The 22115-nt window shown below is 34.7% G+C and overlaps 1 protein-coding gene and 1 long non-coding RNA gene across 2 annotated transcripts in view; one reads left to right on the top strand and one right to left on the bottom strand.

The window, feature by feature from the left end:
• LOC136834282 (uncharacterized) overlaps nucleotides 1-22115 on the top strand; it is a 461458-nt gene that overhangs the window by 139598 nt on the left and 299745 nt on the right. The window lies entirely within an intron of this gene.
• The window catches only part of LOC136834035 (uncharacterized), a 284741-nt gene that overhangs the window by 130226 nt on the left and 132400 nt on the right, over nucleotides 1-22115 (bottom strand). The window contains exon 2 of the mRNA XM_067096292.1: nucleotides 3531-4849. Coding sequence (XP_066952393.1) covers nucleotides 3531-4134 — 604 coding nt within the window. The 5' untranslated portion in view covers nucleotides 4135-4849. The remainder of the gene's footprint in view (nucleotides 1-3530; nucleotides 4850-22115) is intronic.

Genomic DNA, 22115 nt, shown 5'->3' with positions numbered 1-22115 from the left:
ACGCAATCTTGTAATAATAATAATAATAATAATAATAATAATAATAATAATTAAAAAATACAACAAACCCTTGTGACCATTAGACGACTCATAATAATAATAATAATAAACTAAGCGTTCCATTAGAAAATAAACTACAATTAGAAAAGACCCCCTTGTGACCATTAGACGACTCACGAAAACTTGTATAATAATAATAATAATAATAATAATAATAATAATAATAATAATAATAATAATAATAATAAACTAAGCGTTCCATTAGAAAAAAAAACCTAGCCCCCAAAAAAACCTCTCGAGGCGAAGAAAACGATTTCTCCTTATTTTTCGTGCCATTGAAGGAAAACTTCGCCCCCAAAAGTATTTGCAGCTCTATTCCCGGTGATCTTAAGAATCATGTCGTTAAGGAAAGCCATTCCAACTTTTCCCCCCAAAACTTGAGTCGGTTGTTGATGTATGTGAGGCCGGAGACGGATTACAAAACCTCCCCGGGAATAATTCTCTAATGAAAATCATTTTACTTTTGCTTCAGTTTGGGGTTAGGCGAAAATAAAGAAAAAAAAAGTAGAAGAAAGTTTGTACTCAGTCTTTTAGTTTTCTGTAAAAGAAAACTATTGTGCCGGCTTTGTCTGTCCGTCCGTTTATTCTGTCACTTTCTGTCCGAAAACTACTGAGGCTAGACGGCTTCAAATTAGTATGTTGATCATTCACCCTCCAGTCATCAAGCATGCCAAATTGCAGCCCTCTGGCCTCAGTAGTTTTTATTTTATTGAAGGTTAAAGTTAGCCATAATCGTGCTTCTGGCAACGTTATAGGATAGGCCACCACCGGCCCGTGGTTAAAGTTTCACGGGCCGCGGCTCATACAGCATTATACAGAGACCACCGTAAGATAGATATTTTTGGTGGTCTTGATTATACGCTGTAGCAGCTGTACAGAAAACTCGATTACGCGGAAGAAACTTCGGCGCAGTTTTTACTTTTTTTTTTTTTTTTTGACGTTTCTGCCTTTTTTGACGAATGAGGTAATTGATAAAGAAATATATGAAGGATGGGAACCATTTAATAAAGCACTATTCTCCTTAAAAAAGAGAAAACAAATTGTCCTCAGTCGTTTTTGGACGTTCCTGCCTTTTTAACAAATGGGGTAATTGATAAAGAGATGGATAAGAAAGGAAATAATTTAATAAAATACTATTGTAATTCATTTTACCTTAAATTAAAAGTGTGCCCTTATTCCTGTTGGCATTTCTCCCTCGTTGATAAATGGGATAATTGATGAAGGCATGTATAAGAAAGGAAATTCTCTTAATAAAATTCTGTTTTCTTAAATGGAAGCTTGAATGAAAAATGCGCCCTTTCTTGTGTGGGAATTTCTGCCTTTTTAATGAATGAGACAATCGATAAAGAGATATACTTAGTTAGGAAATCTTCTTAGTAAAATAAAGACATCTCTTTATTCGACTTTATATTTTAAAAATCTCTTTATTCGACTTTATATTTTAAAAATCTCTTTATTCGACTTTATATATTTTAAAAATGTGTTGTTACTCGTGTAGATACTTCTGTCTTTTAACAATATCAGAATAATTGTTAAAAAGGAACTAAGAAGGAAATCCTCTTATACAAAAGCCATTTTATTTTTCCCCACTTCAGAATAGGAAATGTGCCCTCACTCTTAAGGACACTTTTTAACACTCAGGACGTTAGGACGGATATTCTTTATTGCGAGCTGATCAACTTTATTCCCAAAAAGAAAAAAAGAAGTGCCTTTTGATGTGGAGACGTTTTTTGAACAAATATCAAGAAAATCTTTCGATGTCTTGGTAAATAATTTTACGTTGCTTTCTTAAAAAAAATGTCTGGAAAAAGTTTGAATGAAAAAATAAATCACTTTGACTCGCTTTCTTAACTAATATCAGGAAAATCTTTCAGGGAAAAACCAATTTTACCTCGCTTTTAATTTTCTGTAAAAGAAAACTATTTGTCCATCTCCACTTTATTCTGTCCGCATTTTTTCTGTCCGCCCTCAGATCTTAAAAACTACTGAGTCTAGAGGGCTGCAAATTGGTATGTTGATCATCCATCCCCCAATCATCAAACATACCAAATTGCAGCCCTGTAGCCTCAGTAGTTTTGATTTTATTTAAGGTTAAAGTTAGCCATAATCGTGCTTTTGGCAACGATATAGGACATGCCACCAGCGGCCCGTGGTTAAAGTTTCGTGGGCCGCGGCTCCTACAGCATTACACCGAGACCACCGAAAGATATATCTATTTTCGATGGTCTTGATTATGTGCTGTACAGAAAACTCGATTGCTCCGAAGACTTGGCGCATTTTTTACTTGTTTTTTTCTGAACAAACAAAAACTGTTATCGAAAAGTGATTCATATTACTTTTCTCCAACAACATATTGGGACATTAGACTTTTTATCAGCCGTTCGCCAGTGACCAAGAAGTACCTTACCCCTTGATTGTTGAATCCAACCCACCCATTTCAATTTTCTCACCACAAGCACACACGCACACCCAAATGTCTGTAAGATGTTGAAATATGTTCTTTATAAATTAAGCAGGGGGCAAGGCTTACTTTATTTATAAGATATAATTCTCTGTTGTCAGGTTTTCAGTTTTAAATCCAATTTAACGGACGTAAGGCTTGAAAGTATATGTCAGCATGTCTGAACTGAACTGAACTGGCTTTTGAGGAAATTTCAAGATACGATCACATGTCTGTGGATTCCGTGATCACAAATGTTGTGACGCCAGGTGACAGAATCAGATCAAAGAATGATCTGTTTGTGGGGAAATTTATTCAAGAAATGATCACGAATTTCTTGTTTTAGTGATGACAAATGTTGCGACGCCAAGTGACAGAATTAAACCAATCGTTCAACTCATTAAGAAATTATCAAATATCTCTGGTTCCATTGATCCCAAATGCTGTGACGCCAAGTGACAAAATTAAACCAATTATTCAGCTCATTAAGAAATTATCACATATTTCTGGTTCCATTGATCCCAAATGCTGTGACGCCAAGTGACAGAATTAAAGCAGTCATTCAACTCGTCAAGAAATTATCACATATTTCTGGTTCCATTGATCACAAATGCTGTGACGCCAAGTGACAGAATTAAAGCAGTCATTCAACTCATTAAGAAGTTATCACATATCTCTGGTTCCATTGATCACAAATGCTGTGACGCCAGGTGACAGAATTAAAGCAATCATTCACCTCATCAAGAAATTATCACATATTTCTGGTTCCATTGATCACAAATGCTGTGACGCCAAGTGACAGAATCAAACCAATCATTCAACTCATCAAGAAATTATCACATATTTCTGGTTCCATTGATCACAAATGCTGTAACGCCAAGTGACAGAATCAAACCAATCATTCAACTCATTCAGAAATTATCACATATCTCTGGTTCCATTGATCACAAATGCTGTGACGCCAAGTGACATAATCAGATCAGTCATTCAGCTAATTCATGTAAATGGAAAATCAGAAAAATCTACTCACCATTGTCGCCAATGGCTGCGCACGTCTGGAAGAGCACCAAGGAAAGCAGAAGACAAGGCGAGAGCAGCGGATGTCTGTGAGACATACGATGTCTGTGGTCGCAGCGCCTGTCCCGACAGACATTGGCAGCGTCTCGGCCGCATTTCGCAGTTCCTAATTTCATCTTACTCCCTTTGTCGCTCCACGAACAGGCTTCTTCAGGCTTGCTTCTCCAAGAACAGGCTTCAGGCTTGCTTTTCCAAGAACAGGTCTCAGGCTTGCTTTTCCAAGAATAGATCTCAGGCTTGCTTCTCCAAGAATAGGTCTCAGGCTTGCTTCTCCAAGAACAGGTCTCAGGCTTGCTTCTCCAAGAACAGGCGTCAGGCTTGCTCCTCCAAGAACACCTGTCAGGCTTGCTTCTCCAAGAACAGGCGTCAGGCTTGCTTCTCCAAGAACAGGCTTCAGGCTTGCTTCTCCAAGAACAGGTTTCGGGCTTGCTTCTCCATTTGCCGTCGGCGGAACATTCGATCACGACTTCGGTGTTTACTAGCTGAAGCGGATTAGCAACGGATATCAGATTTAATGTCTTTCTGGGGAAGCAGTGATTCTGGTGACTCTTTCCCATTGTTATTTTCTTTCATAAGTTTTTTCTTATTTTTCTTTTACTATTAACTTCAAAATTAGCCTAGAAAGTATTTATTTCTTTTCAAAATAACTTCAAAACATTAGCGACTAGGTTCTCAGCCATCTTTTTAGTTTATCATTATAATTTTTTTACTGAGAAAGTTTTGTGGTACACTATGAACTTCAAAATTAACATAAAACCTATTTAACTTTTTTTCAAAATAACTTCAAAACTCGAGCAATTAAGTCCTCAGCCATCTTTTTAGTTTACCATTGAAACTAATGTCCACTTTTGAGATATGTTTCACTTTAGCCAACGCATGAAATAACACTTCATCTTTATAAGTGACAACGTCACTTCTTCCAGTTTCACATTGTATCTCTTAATATTATCAGAAAAGAGTTTCTGCTTTTAAATATCTAACGATCCTACAGAGGATAACACTTATCTATAATCAACGAACTATAAAAAAAAGTTCTCAGACGCTCTGGAATGGAATGAACGCACTCTTTTTTTTTTATTCTTTACATTTTCTAGTGTCAAAAACTTTTATTTTTTTTATTCTAGTCTTTACTCTTTTTATGGAAAAAGATAGCGTCAGAAACTTTTATTGAAATAGTTTGATACGAGACGAGTTCTAAGCGTATATATTGATTTCCGGAAGGAGCTCGTTGGTCACCTTCACTTCTTGCCTTTCCAGCCTGGGTACGGGTATCTGCAAGAAAACAAAAAATCTAGTTGTTATACAGCTTCTAATTATAAGTATGAAGTATGTAAAAAATTTTCCTATTGACATTTTTTTTGGTAGTTTGCAAAACAGTAAAAGTATGACGTATGTAAAGATTTTCTTATTCAAAATTTTTTTTTTTTGGTGTGTTGCAAAACGAAAAAAGGACAGTTTTGTAGTTATATAGTCTCTATAAGTATGACGTATGTAAAATTGTTCTTATTTAGATGGGTTTTTGGGTATTTTGTATATAAAATCCCGTGTAATATGACGGCACCAACTAAGAAATGGTTTCCCCGGGGCTAGGTTTGATATCACGTACTTAGTGCTTTGAGCGGCATACCGTAGATGGTACTTGAGATTAGTATTTTTTGCAGTTCCCCCTTCTCCCAGTTTGCTTTTTTGCCGTTCTCTCTTGTCTCCTCCCTTTTGGCTGTCTAACTTCTTTAACATTTTGTTTACAGTTCATTCTTCAATTAGATAAAGTATTTTCACCTTTGATTTAGGAGAAAATATTCGAGGCGAGTTGTTTGAAAGTTTCGCTAAGCTTCTTTATAATATCAACAACGAACCAGGAAAGATGGCCTAATAGTAATACATTTAAAAATAAAAATAACTCAGTATTAAGAGAAAAACTGGAAAAGTCAAATAACTCAGTAAGAGAAAAACTTAACTCAGTATCAGAGAAAACTGGGAAAGTCAAATAACTCAGTATTAAGAGAAAAAACTCAGTATTAAGGAAAAAACTCAAATAACTCAGTATTAAGAGAAAACTGGAAAAGTCAAATAACTCAGTATTAAGAGAAAAACTGGAAAAGTCAAATAACTCAGTATTAAGAGAAAAACTGGAAAAGTCAAATAACTCAGTATTAAGAGAAAAACTGGAAAAGTCAAATAACTCAGTATTAAGAGAAAAACTGGAAAAGTCAAATAACTCAGTAGTAAGAGGAAAACTGGAAAAGTCAAATAACTCAGTAAATAACTCAGTAAGAAATAACTCAGTATCAAGAAAAAACTGGAAAAGTCCTGCTCACAGAAAAACTGGAAAAGTCCTGCCCACCTTCAAAGAAACTCATCCTAATAAATCCTAAGCATCACTTACTTTTATTTGTAATTTTGTTGTGTTTTACCCAAGTTGAGGTTAGAGTTATTAAAAAATTTCAAGTACAATATAAAGATAAATACAGGTAACATATTTAAAAAAAAAGTTATGGAAAAACTGTCACCTGGTGAATGAGGTTTACCTAAAGGAACCCCACGTTGAGGTTAAAGTTATTAAAAAAATTCCCAAGTACAATATAAAGATAAGCATTGGTAACTTATTTAAAAAAAGTTATGGACAAACAGTGTCACTTGGTGCATGGGGTTTATATGTGGTGAACCCCACGTTGAGGTTCCAGTTATTAAAAAATTCCAAGTACAATATAAAGATAAATACAGGTAACTTATTTTTTAAAAATATGAAAAAACAGTGTCACCTGGTGCATGAGGTTTATATGTAGCGAACCCCACGTTGAGGTTCGAGTTATTAAAAAATTCCAAGTACAATATAAAGATAAATACAGGCAACGTATTTAAAAAAAAAGTTATGGAAAAACAGTGTTACTTGTTGGATGAGGTCTGTATGTATTGAACCCCACGTATAAAGATAATAAAGTTACCTTATTTAAATAAAATTATAGCAAAACAGTGTCACCTGGGGAATGAGGTTTAGCTGAAAAGAACCCCACACTAAAGTTGCCCTCGAACCCCATGTTAAACTCTAGCTTTCCGGTCATGTTCATTCGAAGATAAAGGCTCATTCTTGCTAAGCTTGTTTTATTATAAGCTTGAATGAGCCTTCCTTATTAAATAGCAACGACGATATTGCCTTATTCCGGTTGATTGGTTATCACAGGAGGTGGCTTCGCCTTCACACTGGACGAGAACTTACATACAAGTATTTGAAATGAATTCTCCTCCCACTAGGAAAGTGTGGTTGCCAAGGTTACTAATCCGCCTTCCAGCTAGTTTAGATATGAGCTCGGAAAAAAGAATGGCTGGGTTGTACAGTATTACTCGCTTGAATTTGTCGTTAGAGTTGTCGTTTTTAGGGGCTGACACACACAGATATGTGTGTTTATATATACATATACATATGCATATATATTTACGCACAGTATGTATATACAGGTATATATATATATATATATATATATATATATATATATATATATATATATATATATATATATATATATCACGTTTTTCATGTACAGTTCTATATTCTTGACCGAGAAGGATGTGGTAGATCATCTGCCTCTTAAAGGAAGGAAGGTTATAGGCTTTCATAATTATCAGTTTCCTCTTCCAACTTCTCTCTCGTCTAGGCTTTATTCATTTAGGCATAAGATGCTGAAATCGGATGGGGGAAGTGATACAGATTTGGGTTAATTTGCAACCAAAAATAAATAAGCTAGCTAAGAACTGAATAACGATGAAAAGATCCAGACGTAAGAAAAACCGTAAAGCGGTATTACGAGTATTTAGTGGAAAGTCTAGCACTGTGTGACTTGAATCCAATACCGAATGAGATATATCGTTTTCTTGACAACGTTGGCTTTGGCTGTTTAGATTCAACCAGATAATGAATGAATTGTGTTAAACCTGGTCTTTAAATGTTTCTGATTTTATTGGAAATTGTGAAAAATAATTTTTCCCCCTCAAATTATTATTCTTCAGCCATTCTTCCATTGCACTACAGCGAGGCGAGTCATTAAAGACAGGAGCAGGTGTTAATTGTGAGCTAAAGTGTCAGGGAATGGAATCCGATAATCTGCCGATACGTGTGATCGCCTGGGCGAACGAACGGAAGGGCGTAAAGTGTGACTGGATGAGACTGGGTTGAGAGTGAGCTAACTGGAGCAGTGTAGTTTGTTTCGATGAGGATACTGTTAATGTAATGAAGTTATTCGGGAAGTGTCCTCAGTTACTGATTTTGCAAATATTTATTTATTTATATGCCTTGATTTGTCTGTGCTTGCTTTGTTACTTTGTGTGTTATTGTTCTTCTTTCGGCTAGTTTTTTTTATTGTTATTTAGTTATTTGCTGGCTTATTTTTTACTTGATAATAACAATATTATTTGCGTATAAAACGCATATGTGACAACAATAATCTGCAGATTATGCACTTCACCTTTAGACGTGCTTGTCCAAGCACAAGGACAACCTATCTCACGACTGGCCTTATGCCAGTAAGCATAATTTAGGTACCTTGGTCCGAGCTTTGAAATGGTACGCAACACCCCAGGGGACGGGAACTGCCGTTTCCACCCTCTCGTAGATTACCGCCTTTTTTTTTGGACAAAATTAAGCGGCTGACATGGGTAACTTCCTAGATGACGGGATTGACTGTTTCACCCTTTTGTAAATTACTGTCATTTTTTATAAAATGAAGAGGTTGGTATTTCGTTACTTATCCTAACAAGAGGACCATCGTTTGATAACCTATTTAAGGATGAACCTGGCAGTGACTGTTGTTCTGTTCTTCTTTGGGACCACCCTTTTCTGTTATGAGAAACTGATTATTTGTGGAAGATAAAATAAGAAGGAAAAGCTGTTCATGTTTCTGTAGATATTACAGCAGTTGGTGACTAAGGAAAATAGATGCAATAAAAGCTATCCACCTATTTATCTTTATCAACATACTGTAAGAGTGAAAAGTTTATGTCATGGAAAATCAATCAGAGCAGAAAGTTACTGTCGTAACTATTCTTTAACAATGGAAAGTTAACGATATCAAATTCCGTTATCAGCAGAAAGTTACTCTCATTAACATAGAGTCACAGTGGAAGGTTAATGATGTTGGCGTTGGGACACAGCAGAAAGTGACGGCATTGGTGACGAGGGATGTTGATTGTCGTAAAGTAAATTTTAGTTTTTTGTAGATGAAAACGATTGAGACGGCCATTTGTCTGTCCGTCCTCAGATCTTAAAAACTGCTAGGGCTAGAGGGCTGCAAATTGGCATGTTGATCATCCACCCTCCAATCATCAAACATACCAAATTGCAGCCCTCCAGCCCCAGTAATTTTTATTTTACTCAAGGTTAAAGTTAGCCATGATCGTGCGCCTGGTACCACTATAGGTGCCAACAGCACAGGCCACTACCGGGCCGTGGCTGAGAGTTTCATACAGCATTATACGCTGTACAGAAAACTCAATTGCGCCGAAGAAACTTCGGCGCATTTGTTACTTGTCTTTTCATGTTGACAAGTCATTAATTAATATTACTGTTAAGGGGCTAAGCAAAATAGATGAGATTGTTTAAATTATTAATTTTATAATTAATTTATTTATAAAAAAAACGTGAGAATACTGGTAATACTGATAATATTACCTACTTTATAAGATGCACTTAATGCTAAAAATACCATTCTCTTTAGTAGTACATTATTATAAGAGGTGTAACCAGGCCTCTAAATTAATCATTTAGAGGCCTGGTTACACCTCTTATACTCCGAAGGGGGTTAGTGCCGTCAGTGCACCTCATGCGGTGCACTGTAGGCATTACCTAAGGTTCTTTGCAGCATGCCTTCGGCCCCTAGCAGCAACCCCTTTTGTTCCCTGTACTGTACCTCCTTTCATATTCCCTTTCTTCCATGTAACTTTCCACCCTCTCCTAATAGTTGATTCGTAGTGCAACTGCGAGGTTTTCCTCCTGTTACGCCTTTTAAACTTTTACTGTCAAATTCCGTCTCAGCGCTGAATGACCTCATTGGTCCCAGTGCTTGGCCTTTGGCCTAAGTTACTATATTCAATTCAATTCAGTACACCTCTTATAATGATATGCTACTCAAGAGAATGGTATTTTTTTTATCGTTAAGTTCATCATGTAAAGTAGGTAATATTATCATTACTACTAGTATTTTCACCTCTTTCAATAAATAAATTGTCAAATTTATTTATTGAAAGTTATTTATAGCGTCAAGGGCGTCATTTGATATAGAAACAACTTTGCTGTTAGTTAATGAGGGTCTTTGTCTCCTCTCTTGCAGTATAAACGTATTAAAATTCCAAGTAAAAAGTGGCTTGACATTAAGATTACATTGTAAAAGAAAAAGTGGATTTTTAACCACCAGTTTATCTCCGTTCTCGCCTCGTGGAAAATAAGGGGAATAATTTGATCAAATTATGTTACAGTGGAATTGTTTTTAATATTTAGAACATGTGATATAGGTACGATTTAATGGCTAATATAAGACTGATCTCATCCATTGCAAAATAAGTGATAGATTTATATATAAAAGAAAATAATAAAATAATTTTTGTTTACATTCAGTGTCTTACTTAACTCAGGAACCTGCTTCTTGTCGAAGCATGGTTGAATTTTACGTTCTTTCTTCAGTAAAATCTGTTTTTTAATTATTATTATTATTATTATTATTATTATTATTATTATTATTATTATTATAATAATAATAATAATAATAATATTAATAATATTAATAATGACAATAATAATAATACAGCAAAACAAATTATTATTATTATTATTATTATTATTATTATTATTATTATTATTATTATTGTAAACCCTGACACTTGCAAAACGGATAAATAAACATTTCCATGTCAAATCGTTTCAAACTCGAAAAGAATTAAGTTAAACTAGACATGCATGACCTAATAATCAATTTATATTTATTTTTGCCAGTAGCAAAAAAAAAAAAAAAGTAAATAATCAAATATAAGTGCACAAGATGGTGTTGCCTAAAACCAAGCTGCCTCCTAAAGTTATGCTGAGTTCTGAAATGTTGAACAGCGCTGCCTGCCTGCCTCTCCCTGCAAGCGACTGCTTAATCTTGGTGAGAGCGTAATCATATAATGCCGGGGAGGACATATAAGATGCTAAACAGCTTTGGTCTGTCGTAAACGCGAATTATTTCGCAAAGCTCTATTTTTTCCATGCGGAGATTTACCAGCTTTGTTGACTTTCATTTTTTTGCGGCGGAGTACTGGATTAAATTTCCAGTGCGCCGCTGTGGTTTTTTTTTCTTTGTTGTTGTTGGATGCAGTCTTTAAGTCTTTAATCGAACTGTTTTTAGTCTTTAGCCTGTGTAGGTTTCTGTTGTGGTTTTGCTGTTAGACGTTGTCTTTGATTGGTCTTTCTACAGGTTCTGGTTTTAGTGTGATTATTCTTTAACGGACTTTGGTCTTTTTTTCAGTGTCTTGTCTTTGTAGGTTTTTTTTTGTGGTTTTGTGGTTAGATCCAGACTTGAACGCAATTTCCTCATAGTCCTATCTTTGTAGGATTTGTTTGTGGTTTATTCTTAGACTTAAACAGACTTCCCTCATTGTTATTTCTTTGTAGGATTTGTTTGTGGTTTGTTCTTAGGCTTGAACAGACTTCCCTCATTGTTATTTCTTTGTAGGATTTGTTTGTGGTTTGTTCTTTGATGCAGACTTCAACAGACTTCCCTCATTGTTATTTCTTTGTAGGATTTGTTTGCGGCTTGTTCTTAGACTTTAACAGACTTCCCTCATTGTTATTTCTTTGTAGGATTTGTTTGTGGTTTGTTCTTTGATGCAGACTTTAACAGACTTCCCTCATTGTTATTTCTTTGTAGGATTTGTTTGTGGTTTGTTCTTTGATGCAGACTTTAACAGACTTCCCTCATTGTTATTTCTTTGTAGGATTTTTTGTGTGCATTATTCATAGATGAAGTCTTTAACTGGTCTTTCCGTCCTTTTCTTTGTAAGCTTATTTGCTGTTTATTCGTGGTCTTTGATAGGTCTTTCTCTCAGCAGGATTTGTTTGTTTTTGTTGCTGTATGATGTTTTTGATCATTCGTTCTCAGTTGTTTTTTCAGAGAATATCTCATTTGTGGTTTGTTGTCAGATGCTACCTATTTGGTCTTTTTACAATAATGTATCTTTCCGACATACCTGTTGGTGCGCAAGTAGTTTGATATCGGTTCTCTCTCTCTCTCTCTCTCTCTCTCTCTCTCTCTCTCTCTCTCTCTCTCTCTCTCTCTCGTGGACATTCTATTCCGTGTAAACATGCTTAGCAAGCAAAAGGCCTCCTCGTCTTGTTCTTTAAGAATATGTTCGTGGAATTATTAATAACAATAGCTATAAAATGTATTTAGCGTTCTAATTCATTATAGAAATCATCTCGAGTCATTGTTGAATTTTACGCCACATCTAAACTGTGATTTTTAAAAAATATTATTATTAATTTACCCTCATTCATATGTAACTTGTCCAGAGGCCATTTAGCTAGGCATGCAAATACGTTTGCACATAATCACAATACATGTATACATAAACACCAAGGGCCATTTAGCTAGGCATGCAAATACGTTTTGCACATAATCACAATACATGTATACATAAACACCAAGGGCCATTTAGCTAGGCAGGCAAATACGTTTGCACATAATCACAATACATGTATACATAAACACCAAGGGCCATTTAGCTAGGCAGGCAAATACGTTTGCACATAATCACAATACATGTATACATAAACACCAAGGGCCATTTAGCTAGGCAGGCAAATACATATACGTGTATACATAAACATAAGTTTCATTTTCAAAAATAGGAGTTGGTACGTGAATCCATTACTAGAGGAATCAACACGATTATCTGAAACGGGTGATTTATCAATATTCTTTTCGGAGGTAGAGATAAGCCTTCTTCACTAAAAGTTTTAACTTCCGTTATTGAAGGTTTGAAAGCAATCCTAAGTCTGGCGAGAAGCTGGACGAACACGGGAAAAACATGAGTATAAATTATATATACTGCATACATATGTATATACATATATGTGTATATATATACATATGTATATATATATATATATGTATATATATCTGCATATATCTATATTTATATAATAGATATATATATATGTATATATATGTATGTATATATGTATGTATATATATATATATATATATATATATATATATATATATATATATATATATATATATATATATATATATATATTTTGTGTGTGTGTGTTTGTCTGTATGTATCCGAACACTTATGACATCAAGAGGAAATGTGATATTGAGCTCACACCGGATAATTTCGAATTCAGGCGTGAAAAAGAAATAACGAGTGCTTCAAATAATTTCAGCGGCGCATCTTGATGGCTAACAAATTCTCATTCCAAAAATTATTTTGCAACACGTAACGGGCGGTATGCTTTGAATTTCAATTATTTGATTTCGTTCGTGAATTATTTACCACCACCATTTTTGAAAATAGTTCAGCAACTCGTTGAAAATTTAACAGGAGGAAAATTGTTGATCGGAATAACTTGCATAATGTAAAGGTTTGTTTCTTATTTGATAAAGCGTTTGGACTTCCATGTGGCCCATGGGGATAATTTAGCAGTGGTTCTTAGTAATTCAGTTTTTTTTTAGTTTTCTGTGAAAGGAAGCTATTTTGCCGGCTTTGTCTGTCCGTCAGCACTTTTTCTGTCCGCCCTCACATCTTAAAAACTATTGAGGCTAGAGGGCTGCAAACTGGTATGTTGATCATCCATCCTCCAATCATCAAACATACTAAATTGCAGCCCTCGAGCCTCAGTAGTTTTTATTTTATTTAAGGTTAAAGATAGCCATAATCGTGCTTCTGTCAGCGATATAGGATAGGCCACCACCGGCCCGTGGTTAAAGTTTCATGGGCCGCTGCTCATACAGCGTTATACCGAGAGCACCGAAAGATAGCTCTATTTTTGGTGGCCTTGATTATACGCTGTATCGGCTGTACAGAAAACTCGATTGCGCCGAAGAAACATCGGTGCATTTTTTACCTGTTTTATATATTTGTGGAGTATTATATACTATATACTTTTGCATTATATATTTTTGGGAGTAGATTCGTTAATGAAATGTGAACATGTTTTATGTGTTTTCTCATGCGGGACCTAATGAGACAACAAAGGTCAAAGAGTATGAGAAGTATCGTATATTTGAATATTTGGAATAGAATGGGAATATAAAATAAAAAATATTCAATGCCCGTAAAAGCTTGGAAGTCGACGTCTCCTCCACCATGAGGTCAGGGAAATAAACATAACAGAAAGGGGATTAAAATATACAAACATTTAATGATAAATGGATATGAGATAGTTAAAGAAATCTAATGTCCCCTAGATAACGACAGAAAATAATGATTTGCATGAAATAATACTGAAGGTTTGGGAATTAGCAAAACATCAGCTGGGAATACATGGTTTAAATATATATATATATATATATATATATATATATATATATATATATATATATGTGTGTGTGTGTGTGTGTGTGTGTGTGTGTGTGTGTGTGTGTGTGTGTGCATGTATGTATGTATATCATTCAAATGATCAGCAAACATCATCTGAAAACATATGCCTTTCCATAAAACTATATATATATATATATATATATATATATATATATATATATATATATATATGTATATATATACATATATATATATATATATATATATATATATATATATATATATATACTATATATATATATATATATTTATATATATATATACATATATATATATACACACACATCCACCTCCTCTCTCACACTTCAGCCTTAATCCATTAGCGCTGTAATATTTTACTGCTGATCTTCGCGCAATTTTGATATTGATGAAAGGAATAATTTAACCCTCAGTGAAAGTGAAATAATCACATTTTGGGGATTCGCAAAATGCGCCGGAGTCCAGCTGAAAAATGAATACGGAGAACCATTCACTTTATGGATTTTGGAGTGATATTCTTTTATTAAGGGAAGAATGAAGGTCAGCTGATAGACTTTTTAATCTGGTGCGGGCTTATGCTCATGTGAGTATAAATTGTAACGTAAAATCGTCTGGAATTGTAGAGTGAAATTCTTGTTCTCATGAGAGCAATATTTTGTTTGATTTTTTGTTTTTTGACTTTTTGGTTTTTTGACGCAAAGAAAATAAATAGAAGAAAGGGAATGAAGAAGGGTGGGGCATAAACCCGAAGTAAGCTGTAGAGACTTCTCTTGCGGAATCTGGGGATAAGTACCCATGTTGGGGGGGGCAATAGTACCGTCAATGCACTTCACATGGTGTACCGTAGGCACTGATGTGCAGGAAAAGCGAATTGTAAGAAGAATTGAGAAAACTCAGTATAAAATCAATTCGCATAATGCAGCCATTTTATTCAACAAAATAACAACAACAACAACAACAACAACAACAACAATAATAATAATAATAATAATAATAATAATAATAATAATAATGAGAAGAAGAAGAAGAATATAATAATAATTTTCCTTCTATTGTCAGTATAATACATCAGCCATTAACTTCAGTGATGTTTTCCAGTGCGGGTTTTTGTCTTCAAAATTATCTGCTTCTTATTCCAGTTTAATTTCAACGCAGTAGTTTCATAAATATTTGCTTTTATTTCCCGTCAGTTTTTACCTTCGTTACACTTTCCCCTTGTTGTTTTTTTTTTTTTTTTTGTCTCCCCCTGTTGTTTTTTTCCGCCTTAATCACTTTTAATACGACGTTCATTGCCGTAATTGCTGTGCTTACATCGGCGTTATTTTCCCCGTGTAAATAAGGGTTTCGGTTTTATTCCTACCATAATTATTGTTTAATAAAAGTGCGTTATTTTTGCCTTAAATGTCATTTAATTACGTTTAAAACTTTCCGAAAACTGAGCGAATTGGAAACTGAACTTCGTTAGTTTAATAAAAAAAAGAAATGTAATAAATACATCAATAAAATTTAATAGAGATATTCATTGCGAGTCTCTCTCTCTCTCTCTCTCTCTCTCTCTCTCTCTCTCTTTTTACAGTATTATAAAAGTGAAGGTCTTTCACTGGAATCAAAGAAACTCTAAAAGCAAACAAAAATAATAGATAAACAATTAACAAATGGATATGTAGTCTCTCTCTCTCTCTCTCTCTCTCTCTCTCTCTCTCTCTCTCTCTCTCTCTCTCTCTCTCTCTTTACAGTATAATAAAAATCTTTCACTGGAAACGAACAAACTTTGAAAGGAAAATGAAAAATGAATAAAAAATAAATCAGTTAATAAAAGTATCTCTCTCTCTCTCTCTCTCTCTCTCTCTCTCTCTCTCTCTCTCTCTCTCTCTCTCTCTCATTTAATAAAAGTGAAGGAAATCTTTCATTGGATACGAAAAAAACTTTGAAAGGAAAATGAAAAAGTGAAAACAAAAATCAGGTAATAAAAGTATTCTCTCTCTCTCTCTCTCTCTCTCTCTCTCTCTCTCTCTCTCTCTCTCTCTCTCTCTCTTTACAGTATAAGAAAAGCGACGGAAATCTTTTCGCTTTAAAAGTGAAGGAAAATAAAAAAGATTAAAAAATAAATCAGTTAATAAAAGTACCTCTCTCTCTCTCTCTCTCTCTCTCTCTCTCTCTCTCTCTCTCTCTCTTACAGTATAATAAAAACGAAGGAAATCTTTTACTGGAAACGAACAAAATTTGAAAACAAAAGGAATAACTGAATGAATGAATAAACAAATGAGTGAATAAATAAATTAATTAGGTGTTCCTTGCGAGTTTTTTTCAATATTCTATCTATATTTTCTTTTACAATTTAATCAAATCCAATTAAGTCTTTCCCCAGCTCTATCACTCTCGTATTCAGGATTGACTTAATCCTCACGACGGACGCAATGGCTCTACTTTTCTTTTAATTAGGTGAGTGATCACATTTGCCGGCTTCCAGCCTGCCCTTCCTGGATACAGACTAAATGCAGTACTGGCTGTATTGCGCCTTAGTCTGATCTGACCTTTGGTTTTCTAGATTTTTTCCTTATGTTGTTAATGTATCGTCTGCTATAGATGTTTTCTAGATTTTGTTTTCTATGTTGTTAATGTGCCCCGTAGGTGGGAAATGCTGTCAGTGTACCTCACGCGCGGTGCACTGTAGGCATTACTTCATGTTCTTTGCACCCTTCGGCCCCTAGCTGCAACCCCTTTCTGTCCTTTTACTATACTTCTTTTCATATTCTTTCGTCCATCTTTTTTTCTAACAGTTGATTCATAATGCAACTGCGAGGTGTTCCTACTGTTACACGTTTCAAACCTTTTACTGTCAGCTTCCGTTTCAATGCTGAATGACCTCATAGGTCCAAGCGCTTGGCCTTCGGCCTAAATTGTGTGTATGTTGTTAATGTATCGTCTACTAGATATTTTCTAGATTTTTCTATGTTGTTATTTTATCATCTGCTAAATTTTTTTTAGATTTTTCCATGTTAATGTATCATCTGGTAATTTTTTTTTTTTAGATTTTTGTATGTTGTTAATGTATCATCTACTAATTTTTTTTTTTTTAGATTTTTGCATGTTGTTAATGTATCGTCTGCTAATTTTTTTTTTCGATTTTTTGTATGTTGTTAATGTATCATCCGCGGTTATCAGTGATGATAATGATTATTACTGTTTTTTTATTCGTAGTGTAAAAAACTTTTTTTTTTTATGAAATATCAACATTACGAGAATCAGGGAAAACAAACCGAAGGGAATAAGAAATAAATACCAATTAAGTACAGATGAAACAACAACAAACGTACATGACACTACATTAACGCAATTTGTGTCCACACACACACTCACACACACACACACACACACACACACACACACACACATATATATATATATATATATATATATATATATATATATATATATATATATATATATATATATATATATATATATATATATATATACGTATATATATTTTTTCTTGAACAAGAAAGTACAGAGCAGCACTATTTGCTTGATGTAACTACGATGCAGTTACGGAACTACTTACAGTAAATACTGGTGTAATTTTCTTGAACGAGAAAATGCAAGACAACACATTTTGCTTGATATCATTACGTTGCACTTACGGGGGTACTTAAATAATGCTGTAATTTTAGACGGGGCAGGTACACAGAAATCTTCAGTAATTCAAAAATAATGTAAAGCTATAAGGTCTTTAAATCAGCGTTGCATACACATTTGAATGTAGTAATTTTATTAATAATACCACTGCCATAAAAACCTATATACAGTTTTGGTGTGTATGGCTTTGAAGCCGTCTGGTATTGGCAGCGTGACAGGATGGCACTAACAAAGTGGATGCTGGGCACGGGGCATAGTGAGTGCCAAGGTGAATGCTGGGCACGGGGCAAAGTGAGTGCCAAAGTGGATGCTGGCACGGGGCAAAAGTGAGTGCCAAATGAATGCTGGGCACGGGGCAAAGTGAGTGCCAAATGAATGCTGGGCACGGGGCAAAGTGAGCGCCAAAGTGGATGCTAGGCACGGGGCAAAGTGAGTGCCAAAGTGAATGCTGGGCACGGGGCAAAGTGAGTGCCAAAGTGGATGCTAGGCACGGGGAAAAGTGAATGCTGGGAACAGGGCAAAGTGAGTGCCTAAGTGAATGCTGGGCACTGGGCAAAGTGAGTGCCAAAGTGGATGCTGGGTGCGGGGCAAAGTGAGTGCCAGTGGGAGTGCCACGCACTACCTCTTGAGGCACGGCGACTGAGGTTGATAGTGGAAGTCTTATTAAAATGTCTTTCGGAAGAATACCAAGCAGAATGTTTTCCGACGCTGCTCTAAATCAAAATAACCAGCGGTGGGGAAAAAGGGGCTTTCCGGGATTTCGAGTCATTTTATCTAAAAGATAAAGATCCCGGAAGGATGCTGACTGCCAAAAAGAGAAACTGTATTTTTCGGTAAAGGATCTGGGGGCTAATTTCCCAGAGCTTTTTAGCTTTTCTTTCGTGCTTTTCTGTAAAGATTGGATGACTTTTGATTTTGTTATGAAGTTGCAAACAGTGATTTGCTTTTATTTTTTTGTTATTCGTTCCAGTGACGCTCCACTAAATATTAAAAAAAAAAAATCAGTTCAATGCATTACTATCCTAAAACGATTCACCTTGTGTTTTGCTAATTTATTTATATTTTTAAATTTTTTTAATCAATTTATTAATTTACCTTTTTTATTTTCTAATATATGATCTTCTCTTTCTGTATTTCCTATTCTCTTCTGTATCTTCTTTAAAATGAACGAGATATTCTGTAGAAGCTTGAGTTTCGAGACAGTGGCACCTGTAGACTAGTTCAATAGAAATAGGGGTTTATCTTCAGAATAGTAATAATAACAGATAGACATCAGTTGTGATTAGCAGTATTTTTTTTTTTTTTGCAGATGAGAGTTGTATACCCTTTCTGTTTGTTTAAAACAATCCTTAAATGAGCTAAAATGGTTTCCGTCACAAACACCGGATCCTGTAGAAGTGTTCAGTATGGGATATGAATTGCTGAATTTTATCCCAGGTATAGCTCGTATTTTGAAAGGACCATCTATTTGTTGAGGTGAATTAGATCTACGGTGTCCGGAGAACGATGGCACTATGGAATATGTATATATATATATATATATACATATATATATATATATATATATATATATATATATATATATATATATATATATATATATATATATATATATATATTATATGTATATATATATATATACATTGTATATAATTATATATCTATCTATATATATATATATATATATATATATATTTATATATATATATATATATATATATATATATATATATATATATATATATATATATATATATATATATATATATATATATATATATATATATATATATATATATATATATATATAATGAATTGGTGCAGTTGGCTAGGAATTTCTGGCGCTTAACAGGCTTAAAGTTTTTGATACTTATTGAGCGGAAAGTTATCATCGCAATTGGCGTCGATTTTGCTTGAATTTTCGGCGCTGAAGTGGCCCAGAATTATTGCAACTGCTGGCTCAAAAATTGTTCCCGCCAGTGACAAAGCATTGCATCTCTCTCTCTCTCTCTCTCTCTCTCTCTCTCTCTCTCTCTCTCTCTCTCTCTCTCTCTCTCTCTCTCTCTCTCTGTGGCATAGGGTAAATAAGGGAACAAGGTTGTAAAGCTTTCCGTACCTGATTAAATCTCGAAGCCCCGGCGTTTTTGAAAGAGACTAAAAGGTTTCGTAGATTTCCTTAAGTAAAAATACGTACTTGGTTCATCGATTTGCAGTACAAAAACCTCTTGGGACATCGATGTGCCCTTCGAGAAACGCACTTGGTTCATCGATTTGAAGATAAAAAAAAAAATAAAGATATTATCTGTCAAACCAGATAGCAAGCCATTTTTCATGATTTGAGGATTCGGTGCAACGGATCATAAGCTTTTAAAGAAGGAAATTATATTAAATATAGATATTAAATATTTAAAAAAAGAAAATAGTCACGTTAAAGAGGAAAATAAGCTGCTTCAGAGAAAGCATCTGTCTTTTAGTAAGAAATAACTGCATCTCAAAGTACATATAAAAAGACCATCGCATATTAGGTAGACTTAAATTTCATTGATGAACACGAGTTAGCAAGACATTTTAAATGTTTTTAAGTACAGATCCACTGAAACAGGCTGCTGAACGCTGCCCTGGAGCCCAAGTTCGAACAAAAAACAAAATAAAAGAAAAGTAAGTCCGGAAGAATGGTCGAGTTTGAGGTCATCAGCTTCTAAGAATAGAATTTAATTTGTAGGAACTGTGTACCATTTTTGTTTCTTTTTTTTTGAGGACTTTATGTAAAGAGTAGCGGAAATGATTTTTGCTCTCCAATTTATAAAGAATTGGGCAGAACAAACATGTTTTTTTTGGATTAATTCTGATCACTTACAGTCTTCTCCCATTATTTTTCAAGGAGAGGTCAGTCGTTCTCTCTCTCTCTCTCTCTCTCTCTCTCTCTCTCTCTCTCTCTCTCTCTCTCTCTCTCTCTCTCTCTCTCTCTCTCTCTCAAAACTTTTTTTTACATGAAGTATAAAGGAGTAACTTTTGATTTGATTAAATGATCTATTCAAGGACGTGGTAAAATCGCATTCATCTTCAGCAGATTTTTAATACATACATTTGCACACACACATTTGTATATATATATATATATATATATATATATATATATATATATATATATATTATATATACGTACATACATACATACACACACACACATATATGTATACATATTGCAGGAAGTGGTAATTTAATGACAGTTTCTTTAATCCTACAGTCAAGCTTTGGAATTCTCTTTTTTTTATGTTCTGTTTTCCTTATAACAATTGTTTTTCCTTTTCCGTTTTCATTTTACTGTCAGGGTGGTCCAGAACAAGGCACTGTGCTGCTCGCCCCGTCGACATTCACTTAATTTAAGAAAAAGACAAATAAATCTTACTTTGAAAAGTGCACAGCACTGCCCTCAGCACGTCATAACACGTCCCACGAAACTATCGACATCCGGTAGAGGGCGCAGAAGTGTTCTCGCCAAGTAGATTGATTTTACCTCCTCCTCCTCCTCCTCCTCCTCGACCTTTTGAACGCGGCCCTCCTCTTCCTCCTCCTCGAGGCAACATCTCACTCTGCCTTTTTATTTTTTTTTTTATTTTTTTATTTTCTGAAATTGATGTCCGATAATGAACGAGTCCAGCGAGCCTTATTGATGTTTTGTCTCCGCGTATTGTTTGGGTGTCGGTGCCTCCCGCTGGAGATGATGTCCTCCGCCGGGATAAGTGGAGAGAACGATGCTTCTTCGCCGTCGGAGGTTGTTCTCCAAAGAGGGAAAAAAAAATCCACGTCGATATCCTTTGATGTGTTCGCTTTGAATGGAATACCACGTGGAAACTTTTTTCTTTTTTGCGTGTATGAGTTCATATTTCGTATGGCTTTATTGATTTTGTAAATCTGCAGCTTTGAATTTTTTTGCAGGAAGTTTTTTAGCATAAAAATGCATGAATCGGTTTGTTTTTAGTCTGTTCTGTACATTGTATCCAAGTAACAGGGTTTTTTATTTTATTTCTGATTATACGATTTCATTACCCAATTCTTTAAATCCAACTTTTCTTTATATTTTAGTTTAGTTTGAATTTTTAAACAATTTACGTACGTCATCTTTTGATGTCTTTAAAACCGCCCTACCAACTTGAGGAGGTGTTTCGTTTGTGAACAAAGACAAGTAAAAAATGCGCCGAAGTTTCTTCGGCGCAATCAAGTTTTCTGTACAGCGTATAGTCAATCCCACCGAAAATAGATCTATCTTTCGGTGGTCTCGATATAATGCTGTATGAGCCGCGGCCCTTGAAACTTTAACCATGGCCTGGTGGTGGCCTGTCCTATG

Source organism: Macrobrachium rosenbergii, chromosome 53, assembly GCF_040412425.1.
Source record: "Macrobrachium rosenbergii isolate ZJJX-2024 chromosome 53, ASM4041242v1, whole genome shotgun sequence".
NCBI classification, from domain to species: domain Eukaryota; kingdom Metazoa; phylum Arthropoda; class Malacostraca; order Decapoda; family Palaemonidae; genus Macrobrachium; species Macrobrachium rosenbergii.
Note: the sequence above shows the minus strand (reverse complement) of the source record. Positions and strands in the feature narration are given on the sequence as shown.